Source organism: Alosa sapidissima, chromosome 21, assembly GCF_018492685.1.
Source record: "Alosa sapidissima isolate fAloSap1 chromosome 21, fAloSap1.pri, whole genome shotgun sequence".
Lineage (NCBI taxonomy): Eukaryota > Metazoa > Chordata > Actinopteri > Clupeiformes > Clupeidae > Alosa > Alosa sapidissima.
In genome coordinates, this window is record NC_055977.1 from 24,324,412 (window position 1) to 24,336,972 (window position 12,561).

The 12,561-nt window shown below is 40.9% G+C and overlaps 1 protein-coding gene across 1 annotated transcript; it reads right to left on the reverse strand.

The window, feature by feature from the left end:
• Positions 1-2,964: 2,964 nt before the first annotated feature.
• Positions 2,965-11,429, reverse strand: LOC121695796 (sodium-dependent neutral amino acid transporter B(0)AT1-like). Its single transcript, XM_042076918.1, has 12 exons — positions 11,121-11,429; positions 9,947-10,087; positions 9,450-9,587; positions 9,065-9,246; positions 8,832-8,942; positions 8,468-8,580; positions 7,818-7,946; positions 6,462-6,618; positions 6,072-6,276; positions 4,276-4,435; positions 3,872-4,034; positions 2,965-3,572 (listed from the first exon to the last, which is right to left on the reverse strand). The coding sequence occupies exons 1-12, from the start codon at positions 11,317-11,319 to the stop codon at positions 3,369-3,371; spliced, it is 1,902 nt and encodes a 633-aa protein (XP_041932852.1). The 5' UTR covers positions 11,320-11,429; the 3' UTR covers positions 2,965-3,368.
• Between the last annotated feature and the right edge of the window lie 1,132 nt (positions 11,430-12,561).

Sequence of the window (12,561 nt, forward strand, 5' to 3'; positions counted from 1 at the left end):
AGTTCAAACGCCGAAGGACTGGTTGTCACTGCTCTGTTTGCTGCTCTCGTTGAACTTGTTACGTTTTCAACTTTCTGGATTATCTTCTGTGTGTTTGTTATTGCCCTCGTGCAAGTTTTGTTTCTTGATTAAAAGTCAAGTCCTGCATTTGCGTCCGGCCTGGTCATTCCTTGACAACATTTGCCATGGCAAAACATTTACATCCATTTGTATTGTCTTCTTACTACAGTATGTGACCCTGTTTATTATCTATTAAAGGCTTCTTTACTTTTAGACTCTTGGCTTTTTGCAATCCTCCATAATTTGTTTAAAATACCCATCAATCTGTTAAAAGTAGGCTATGTGGTTTAGAGTTTTAATTGACAACCTCAGCTTGTGTATTCAGAGCTGTGAGAAAAAATGTGCTTCATAGTTCAGTTACAATAGCATGTAAATGATTACCATGATTTTTGGTTAAAATTTAAAACTTAAATGCTTCTTTAAAGTTTGTTAGTTTCCTGGCCAGAGGTATTTCTTCCTGACATTATCTGTCCTGCATGCCACACTTAACATACTGTAATTGACAACAGAAGTAATTCTACGAATAAGCTGTAGAGCTATGTGAGTATGTTGCCATACTGAAAGGATCTGTATTAATGTTTTTGTGTAAATCAAAGTCAAATGCATTAACATATAACTTTGTTAATGTTTTATTGTGGTACAATATCAATGTATAACTCTGTATTATAAAACAATAGACAAGTCGATATACCTGTATCTAACATAAATAAACTTTTACTATAACTTTCAAAACTGTGGTCTACAGATATTTTCACATAATTCACAACTCACAAACACACTTGAAAAAAGGTACAGAGATATTTGTTCAAAAACAACTTATAACACTCTCACTAGGGCTGCAACAATTAATTGATTACTCATTTATAGTTGTCAATTTTTTAATTATTCGGCAACTATTTTGGTTATCGGTTAATCGGTTTTAAGCAATATATATAATATATATAAAAACTAGAAAGTAGAAAAGAGGCTGCAGCACACTGATTAATGTGCACCCTTTACTAGTGCAAAGTACAAACAGATCAACTTTCCGACGCTGTGTCTTTGCTAGAGTCAAAGTGAATGTTTTCAGCTTTACTTACTCCTCTATGACAGTAACCTAAATACCTTTGGTGTGTGAACAAAACAAGGCATTTGAGGACATAATCTTAGACTTTGGGAAACACCATGGGCGGACTGGCCATCTGGCATACCGGGCATTTTCCCGGTGGGCCGACGCACCTTTTGGGCCAATAGAATAGGCTATATATAATTTAATCATTCTGGCCAACGATCGGCCCAAAGGAAGGACAATCAGCGGCCCACTGGTTACATTTCCATATTGACACTCGACTGATCCAATAACAGCTCACGTCAGGCCCACCCCTCGCATTTTGGCACAGAGCCAGGATTTTGTGAGCCATCAGAAGTTAATCGAAGTTGCCTACACGAAATTGCGGCGAATGCCGGTAGTGACAATAGTGCAAAAGTAACACCAATGAAAATTCAAAAATACAATATTGCAAGTAGGCTAGCAAATGTCAGCAACATGTTGAAGTTCGTTGAGTTTGAACGAGGATGTAAGCATACAGACGGACAGTGAGCATGTGGTGGAGCCTTGCTGACAATGATGATTATGATGACTTATTAATTGCGATAATGACGTGGTTATGATAACGTAAGGCCGTGCTGTGATTATAATAACAAACAGCGTAACTTAAATGTTCTAAAGGAATGATTTGCAACACAGGACAGCAAAAGAGTGTCAAATCGATGTTAATTGTTGGTCAGATTGATCAGTTTTTGTCAGACGTCCAAAATTCAACATCTTTGGCATGAGTGGTGGTTGGTCTCTAAGTAGAGCGTCGAAAGGGTTCTATCTTGGAAGGGTAATTATCATGGTAAAGATGGGCTAAAAGACTGTAGACTGACGGAAATGTAGGCTACAAAACATCAAGTCATATTCATGCACAAGCCAACTAATATACGGTAACCTATACGATAGGCTACTGGAAGACATTAAAGATAATTATTTAATGTAGCTATAATGTTCCAAAATGTACCAGCAATGTAGTATAGCCCAGGGGTTCCCAAACTTTTCCACGACAAGGCCCCCCAAATACCACTAGGTTCTGGCCAAGGACCCCCTTGATGTGTTATTAAACCCATCGACAATACTACGGCAAATGTAAAAATACATTACGCTAATCCTAATAATTATTTTAGCCACAAGCACTTCGCGATGGAGCACACAGTGTGTAAAAATTGCATTTGGGGCTTTCTGCTATATGAGAGCTATCACTTTACTATTATTCCCAGTCATTATCATGAAAAATATAATGTTCAGATATGCGACAAATTATTCTAATGGCATTGTATAACAACCCTCATAGTAAAAGGTATATTTTACATTTTTCAAATGTATTTATTTGTTTCTTTTATTTTTCCTTCCAACTTGCTGAGGCCCCCCTGGCACCCGCTCGCGGCCTCCACTTTGAAAACCACTGGTATCGCCTACAGGAATTAAATATTTCCAGCAACAGCCCTATTTATTTTGTGTTGTTTCAGTTGTCTTACAGTGATTAACGTCTACTACAATCTAGGTAATTTAGCTCTTTACACGTAGGCAAATTCAGTAACTGTTTGGTGCTGCTGTCAGTTGAGCATTGTATAGTTTAAATGTAGCCTATTGAATAATTTGAAATGATACTTTGAATTCAAGCAGAAACTCTTCTTTAATAATTGCTTGTATAGCCTAGGCTACTTGAATATGGAGATCATGTACTCCATGGCTACCTCTGATCAGTGAGAGAGGTAGCCAATGAGGCCTATCACTTTCAGTGCTCCATGACAGTTGAAAATATATGCATATTTAAGGGTTTTAACGACCGATTTGGGGCCGCTTGGGCCAAATATACCAGGGCCCCTGGGAAACACGATTCATCGTGAAAATAATTGACAGATTAATTGACTGAAAATAATCGTTAGTTGCAGCCCTAGATCTCAGTGTATTTGTAGACAAAGTGCGATTTTATGCAGGAGTGTCAAGCTGCTTTATGGCACAGGATTGCAGGAGACATGGTTTTCAACACAGTTTGGTCGACACTTTTTACAAAACAGTTGTACAAAATTTCTACTAATGCAAGGCACTGTGCCACTGCTAACAAATTCAAACCAGTGGTGGATGTAGTATTCAAGAGAGTTTTGACAGTAATTACTGTATATTTAAATAGTTCAATTTTAACTAGCTTTTTTATGACACACACATTACGTTTTACGTTTTAGGTGATCTGCCAAGCTTTACATTTCTTCATCTCACTGAACATCAATGATTAGTTTGACATCTTCACTGTCATTTGCACTTTGTCAGATATCGTGCTGATAGACTCTGTGTCCTGACTCGACTTGTTACGATTGCAAATAAACTTGAACACGGCTGCAAAGGGAATAGCCAAGCTGGGGATGCCAGCGAGAATGAAGATGATGGCACTAATCCAGTCTGGATACCTTACTTCTGCCAGATTTGGGAAAACCGCCTGTGAAAGGACAATAACAGGAGATGAAACAGGTTAAAGAACATGGTTCAATGTGTCACATAATGTGACATGTTTTAAGTGACTTTCATAAAGTACATGAAGTCACGTTTTACTGTATGTCACTTCATAAAGTATCATAGAAGCCTTCTGTAAAGAATAATGGCCTCCTGGAGAATTCTATGTGGCTATATCCGAGCCTAAAGCCATATTCAGTGATACAATAACTATGCAAAGTTTTGTTGATCCCCTGAAGCTAATTCATTTATGCAATTAACATGTGACTCATTGCTCAGTCATACCGATTCGGGATCCCAGACGATGTAGGTGAGCTGTTTGGACACTGTGGTGACGAAGTAGAACACCAGGATGACCAGGATGATGAGGGGGCTCAGAAACCTCCATGTAATTTGCCAGAAGATGTTGGGCTTGTGACCGATCATGAACTCGATGTCCTTATTAAACCTGTCCAAGCAGACAAGAACAATAGCAGATGAGAGAGAGTGTGAGCAGTAGCAGCAGCGTCTCTTGTCAACGGACCATTTCACCCTGCTGGAAAATAACAGCCAAGTCCACCCTCTGCCCCTCCACCACACTGAAACCAATGACCACATTTGTTTGCATTTTATCGTCTAAAACAACATGATAACAGTGGGCAATAAGGGGCAGAAAAAATGCCCTCTTACCGCCGCCTGACCAAGCTCACCTGTCTATGCCGTAGATGTAAGACACGGCAATTAACTCGCACAGGGCAATGACCAAGAGGGGGATGGAGCCGGCGAAGCCATCAAACAGAGCCAGCCAGTAGCTGCCAGAACCCTGGGTAAATATGAGGGCGATGAGGCAGGATACCAAACACGTCAGGCCTGGAGAACAATAACATTTGAACATTAGAGTTATTACCACAAATGGGAGACAGACAAAAAATATACTGTAGATAGATGGATGGATGGATAGATCGAAGTCCGGAATCAGTCAGTAAACATTGGTTGTAGTTGTAGTGGTTGTAGTGTTACTTGGTGCCACCCCTCGAGTTGGGCCATTTTTATTACTCATAGCTAGCCTGATGAGCCAGATCAAGATGTAGGGTCTGGGAACTCACCATTCGCATAAATTCGCAGGATAAAAAGTCATCTTTCAAATTCCCTCTGCACACGATAGGATAGCGCTACAACTCATGAGTCCCATGTGTTTTCCCACCAGCAGAGCTAGTTGACTAGTTGATCAAACTTTTGTCAACTTAAAAAACGTAACTTGCGTTGCGCTGTTCGCCACCAGCAGCATCCATCTGCGTTGTTTTCAAGTAGCAGGGAATTCACACGGAACTGTTGCAACTCTGCCATCATTATGTTAAGCCCGCCCACCGACTCTATACACGATGTGATGGGCCTGATTGAAGTTTAATTTTTCCAGCTCGCAAGCCAACGAAAGTTGCTAGACTACCCTGGCTGCTAATTACATTTGCTGCCGCTAGGTTACATCTAGATTTCTAGGCTAAGCCATAGCCCTAAATCTTTCTAGATTTGGGTCTGGATTTCCAGGCTACCATTGAGGAGCAACTATGCTCAACCAGAGCTGTTCGGACCAATCAAATTGTCTGGGCGGGCTTTGTACGATGATGGACAGATGAGCAACAGTGGTCAACTCGATCACGTCATCTGAGCACACATACAAAAAAATGCATATATTTCCATGCGGTTTGCCCTTTCATTTACACGAAAATGGAGGTTTTATCACTGAAAACAATTATTTCTTAAAACTCCAGCCAAAGTGGAGATGTGGGAAAACTCTTCACATCCCAATGGAGAAGTATCAGACTCAAATTCTGACAAGAGTTGAGTATGACGACATCAGGCTAAGATTGTATAGTGATTTCCTATGAATTACCTGCATCATGTATAAACCGCATCATGGTGCTTAATTAAAATAAAAAAAGACAAAACCATGTATTAACCGCAGTGCCCAATTAGCCCAATTAATCTGAATTGTGCTTTAAATAGAAAGAGGAATGAAGAAAATAAACACATTCCCATGGATAGCTCACCCCTGTGTATTAAAGCTGCAGTTGGCAAGTCTGACAAATTGAGGGGACTTAACCAAAATTTTGAATGTTTACAACTCTCATGCCCTTCCCCTGCTACCACAGAGCACACTTTCATCGAGTTTGTGCTGGTCAGTGCTTTTTTTTTTCTAAAACCGGCTGATTTATGTTGATCTGTTGTAGCATAGTGTTGGTTTCAGTCATGTGGAAAATGAAAATGTAATCAACACAAGTGGAATAACATATGGGGTCGATCAGACAGGACATACTTTGCCACTTATAATACGCGAGGTGCACTATGTTTTCATAAAAACACGGGCGCTTTTCCGCTTGAAGTTTAACTTTTTTCAATTCGATCGAGGCGCTCAGGGCGCTTCCACAAAAACACGAGGCGTAGCAGGCAGCAGCCAAAATGTTTCCTGCAAAAACCATGTGGTGTCTGATCGCACAACAGCACCTACCTGTGAACACCTCCTTTGGCCATGTCCGTGGGAGGATGTTGAGATCCTGCAGCGGCACCACACACCCTTCAATGTTGCCAAACATGGTGGACAGCCCGAGGCAGAAGAGCATGATAAAGAACAGGATAGACCATATTGGGGCCACCGGCATCTTCGTAATGGCCTCTGTGAACACGATGAATGCCAGGCCCGTGCCCTCCACACCCTGTGGAAAAACAGATAACGACATTATGTACAGTAGATGGTTGTAAGTAGGTATGTATGGTACTACTGTAATAACTGGAAAAATGGTATACAAACTATTTTTTCTAACATTTGGTATGTAGCAATGAAGGCATTTTTGAACAAAGGAATTGGAGTAACTTAGTTCATATGTAATAATGAGTTTACCTGGCTTAGAAAATCCTCCATGTTGCAGTTCTTCAGGCTTAGCCCTGATATGATTTCCGGGGAGGTGAAATTGAAATAATTCAGCATATCACCATAGTTATTCTCGGTGATATTCCCCTCAGGAACATCAAAAGCGTTCATAAGTGCCATTATGTTCCTAGATGAAAACACAAAGAAGAAACACAAATACGTTGTATTGATATGATGTAAACGGTTCACTTTGTCAGTCTGTGGGCAGACCAGGGGCCCATTGCACAAAACTAGGATAAGGGATTAAGCTGGGATATCTTGGTTATCCTGGCTTAATTTATCAGTGATCCAGTTGCACAAAAGCGAGATGGGGGCAGCAGGATATGTTATGGTATAAGTCACCATGGCGATTTATTCTGTGGAGCTAGCCTGCTCCAGACCAGGCTAAATTCACAATCTATTTAATCTCATCCCTTATCTCAGTCAGCAGTCACCACAAATGGAAACCAATAGTTATTCCACTGCCCACTACACATTGTTATCACATATAAGACCCACTGTCTTTATTTAAATGTTTGTGATCATTAATTAACTTTTACATACTCACCATTCCCAACCTGTCATGCGACAATGTGACGTCACAGGAGCACCGTAACCGGCGTAACATTGCGCGTGGTTGTCGCGACACTAGCTGCAATATTCTCCTAAACAAAGGTGTTGCTGTTTGTTGCTGTTGTGAAAAGGCTATCGCTACCTACTTTACACCGTAGAAGAAGCAATGAAGCCGCTCTAGTTGCCATGGTGAATCAGTGAATCTGTGATCAGTGGCGGGGTCTATTTGAGGGAGCCATGAGTGCGCACTTATCCAGGATCGGTTTCACCTGGCTTGATGAATCCGTGTCTGCTCATCCTGGCTTGGTCTTTGTGCAATCAATTAAGCCTGTACGCTCTTGTTTTGAATTCATTGAGCACAACTCAGTAACTTATCCCGGATGTCTTAATTCTGCTTTTGTGCAACGGGCGCAAGACCAGGCCTCATATACTTATATACTCATTTTTTTTACAATTATTACAAGGGCTTGTCTTCCCAGAGCAAATTTGGGTTAAGTGCCTTGCTCAAGGGCACAACAGTGGCAGCTGGGGGCTTGAATCCACCACTTGTCTGGCAGCTGCATGCTAGCCCAGCTCCTTGGTGGTCCCAGCCACTACGCTACTACCTCGCAGCCACCAACACTCCCAAGAAGTCAGTCAGAGGTGAGCTGTACTGTCCTTAGTGCCTATACTGTAACTGTGGCCCCAATGAGATACCGATATGATCCAGAATCATTGCTAGCCATAACTAGTAGCTATCAGTGAGGTTAAACCCTAGCAGGCATGGACACATACCCATTCAAGCACTCATCAAATTTTTCGGTGGCTCTGAAGCCAATGATGGAGTAGATGACCGTCGCTGAGTAGACAGAGGTGAGCCCATTGATTATGGAGATTATCACCGCATCCTGCTCACAGTTGTTGCTAGGAGATGGGATAAACAGATGCAAAACAAACACCATCATCATCATCATCAATTATTCATTATTACTCACAAATTCTTAGTGGTGGAAAACCCCAGTAAGTAAAATAAAAGTCCTCTTTGTTCTACCTGTGCACTTAACACAGGCAGATTGCACTAATTAGCCAACGTTGCAACGTCCTTGCTGAAGAGTTGCGTGAATTAGCTGATTTAGTGAATGATTAGAATAAATATTTGGGATGGCTTGGGATGGTACAATTTCAATGCCTTGAGTGGCTTTGTTCATCATAATTTCCCAACTATAAGCCGAGGTTTATACATTGATTTCGCAAAATTTCTTCAGCTATGAGATTAATACACGGGGCAGTTAATATAGTATTATTTTTTTTTCTTCATTTATTTGCATAAAACACTGTCCTGCGGTTTATACACAATGCGGCTAATACACAGGAAATTACTGTATGTTATATATCATTGATCTTTTTGACAGCATGTTATTTTTAGCGGTGACCTTGACACTTACTGGACAGAATTATAGCTGGAGAAGGAAATGAGACCGCCAAAGGCCAGCGAGAAGGAAAACAACACCTGAGCTCCCGCGTCCAACCATGTCGTCGGATTAATCAACTCGTTCACCTTGTAAACATAATCAACATGTTACCAGATGAGATAAGAGATAAACTGAGACCATTTGGCATCGAGATAAACTGAAGAGAGAGAGAGAGAGAGAGAGAGAGAGAAAGAAAAGAATATAGAATCCTATATATTATTAACATTACCATTATTACTTTTATTTTAAATACTTAGGTAATATTGTAAAATGCACAGTCATGCTAATAAAGTACATTGATTTGAAATTGAAATCAAATTGAATTGAAAGGACATACATCTGGAGTAAACAGGAACTTTATGCCATTCAGAGATCCTTTGAGAGTCAATCCTCTTATCAGGAAGATAGTGAGAACAATGTATGGCAAGGTGGAGGTAATGTAGACAGCCTATGGAGGAGATGCAAGGACATTATATGGTTATCGTCACTTTGATATCCACTATCTACATTTGGAGTTCACATGGAAACTCTCTATTTGGAAAAATCAAGCAAAAAGCGACTTCGGTGTACCTTTCCTGTTGTCTCAATGCCTCTGATTGCTGCGACGTAGAGGACAACCCAAGCACTCACTAGTGACAGGATCATCCACCACTGCATACCCCCAGACTGCTCAATGGTGGCTGTTGCGTTCAGGGTCTCTCTGTACCAGAAATAGTCCACAGAGGAGCTTTGAGCACACTCTGATACAAACCCTGAAAGGAGGAGGAAGGACATAGATGTGAGCATCAAAACATTTCAGCCATATACCCGTGCATTAACCGGTGCTGTGAACATGATAAACAAGGGAAAGACTGCTCAGAGGTCAAAGTGATATAATCATCTAAGTCTCACGGTTAAGTGGGCAAGAGAGCAGTGTGTTGTTTTTATAACCGCTGGAAGATCGCGTTTGTTGCACCTGTTTTGTTTTCATTGAGGGGACAGTGGCTCCACGGCAGGGGATCCTGAAAGGAGTTGAAGAAGTACCACATGACCCAGGCCATGATGGTGTTGTAATACATGCCCACCACGAAGGAGACCAACATAGATGCAATACCTGTAAAAAAAAAAGTACCAGGTTGAAAGCCTCACTGTTTTTTGCATTTTGTATGTGAATACCGTTAGTCAGCATGGTTTCCCTTAGTGAAATGTGGCCAGAATTAGTCCTGACTCCCTGACTCAAAGTGCAACCTGAACACCATAGTAAATAAGTATTTATACCCACACAGCTAACTTTTACAGTGGAATGTGAACAAACAGAAGTTGTGATTTTCCGCCACAGTGCCGACTGGTGAATAAATGTGACTAGAACGTAGGACACCGTTCTTCACTCATAACACATTATGGACAACATTTAGTTGGTGAATTGTCTCCACTAGGACCTGATAGGCCAGTTAAGAGTAATATCTAGCGTACCCATTCCAATGAGGTATGGACTGATGGACCCCCACACACCCACGCTGCCACTCCTGAGCCTCTGGCCGATGGCGAACTCCAGGTGCAGCAGAGGGATGCCCTCCAGAACCAGCAGGATGAGGAAGGGGATCATGAAAGCACCTGAGAACACAGATGTGAGGGCCCGGGAGGTGAGACCATTAGCTTACCACCAGGGGTGAAATTCAAGTAAGTGCTAAAATGTTAAATTGTAGAGGGATCACAATCCACAATTCAAAACAAGATCAGAAGGCACACCAGAACAGATAATTGGATGAAATTATATTGTCAGATATATTTTCAATTAAATCTCTGATTGGTCGTTTCTGATGCAGTGAGGAAAGTGAGATAAAATGCTACTGTGCCATTTTTGTTGCATAAGGGATGCATAATGAAATAGGAAAAATGGTCTCTCCTGCTGCTGTTAAAACATCATTCTCAGCCACTAAAGCAATATTCTGTATATAAAATACACTGTAGGACATATGATTGAAAGCCTCTCGTATTTTATAGGATGTAATGAAAGAATATTAAGAAAGCAAAAATGATCAAAAGAATCAGGTGCAACAGAATTCCTATACCACAAGATTAGAACTCATACTCTATATTCCAGGATTACCCTTTCAATGCCGTAAAAAATGTTTTAAACTCAAAGAATCAAGAATAACATGAAACAACTTTGTGCTACATGAAACAAGAAAATACTACTGTGATATAATATTGTTGATTTCTTTGCTGAATCACTGAGGTGTTCATGATCTCTGATTAATGCAAAATGCACCAGCAAAATATCAATCAGTCTCTGAATATGATTAGTCAAAGGGTCATTTTAGAGACCATGCTTTATTTATCTCAAAAGAATAGGAAAGATGTTCATTTTAGGGTTAGGAAACCAGTTGTCTCTTTGCCATCTATTCTAGTCATATTGCCAGGTTCTTTCTGTACAATTATGGTAAGTTTGTGTACACTGATTAACAGACTCAGTCTATTTACATTATGAGTACCATAAATTATGCAGTCTTAACTCTCACCAGCTTCACGTTTCCAGTCTTATGTCCTCCAGGACTACACTAATTAACAGACTCAGTCTATTTACAGTATGAGTAGATTAATCCATAGTCATGGCTACAGGTGTCAGTTATCAATATAGTCTCACCTCCTCCATGGCTCTGGCACAGGTAGGGGAAGCGCCAGACGTTTCCGAGCCCGACACAGAACCCCACGCAGGTGAGCATGTACTGGGTTTTGTTGTCCCACTTGGGTCTGCTGTCCACCTCCTCCACCTCCATCCTGTCCAGGTCCTCATGGGATGGGATCCTCTTCTCCAGACCCGGGTTGGGCAGCTTCAGCTTCATGGTGAGTAATGGTCTTTAGTCCTCCGTCTTGGATATGAAAGAGATAACTGGTGTCCAGAGTCTTGTGTCTATCCCTCACTTTCTCGCTCTCGCACACTCGCTCCCTTACCTCTCTGCTCTCGTGTGTTGCCTCTCTGAGCAAATGTGTGAGTGCTTTGCTCTGTCAGGGGTCAACCACAGTGCGTGTGCTGACCTTTAGCACCTGTGGTTATCTGTCCTCTCTCCTCTTGAACGCTTGAGTTATTGTGTTTTGTCAGCAACAAAGGGTCTACAGGCGTGATAATAGTTAATGCACAATAAAGCAGAGAGATGACTAAACAAAGTATGTGGACATGCATTTCCATCTGTCCACCACAGACAGGGTAAAACAAGTATGACTTGTTAAGAGGATTCGGTGCATCACTGCTGCTTTTGTTGCCCTTTCCAGCACAGCTATGACAACTTAATTCAATGTTAGCTGTCCTATCAGTGTACAAACACCACTAATTACCACAGTGTATGATCAGTGTCAGTCCCAATATAGGTGAGAAATCAATACTTTACTGCAATCTGTGTTGCATGATGAGGGGATTTTTAAAGATACAGTTTCTTTTTAAATCACCTTCTCTTTTTTTCAATGTGGATTACAGCATTGGGGAGAAACTAGTTACATTTTAGGTTGATTATGTCATATAAACGTAATTGTAATCAGTTACAATTACTGAGAAAAATATGTAATTAATTTATAGTTACTAATCAAACTCATAACTCATAACACGCGTTACTGGCATCACTGCAGCCAAATATATACTTTGCTGTAAAAAGCTTTAAAGCCTATGGGCCCTATTTTCGCGACGCAAAACCTGGCGCAAAGCGTATTATTATCCCAATGCAAAGTTTATTCCTACCTTACTCTCGGATTTTTCACCATGCGCTGTACTTTTATTAAGCTTTGCGCCCAGGGGTGTGTCAGAAGGTGTGTGCTCTGGCGCACAATCCAAAATGTACACTTACATCGCTAAAAATTATGCCACTGACCAAGAACCTGGTCAGAAATCCTTGGCCAGTTGTTTATATGTTATTTTAAGAGTGCATTATCCACAGTGATATGGGCGGGTGCACAGTGCACCCTGCTTCTCTCATCCACAGGAACGTGTGCCAGCACATATCCATGCAAAACATTACAAATTACACAGATTACAATGGGAAACATAATTATAATAAAGATATTACAAAAACATCTCACAATGAGTAGTTATTCAC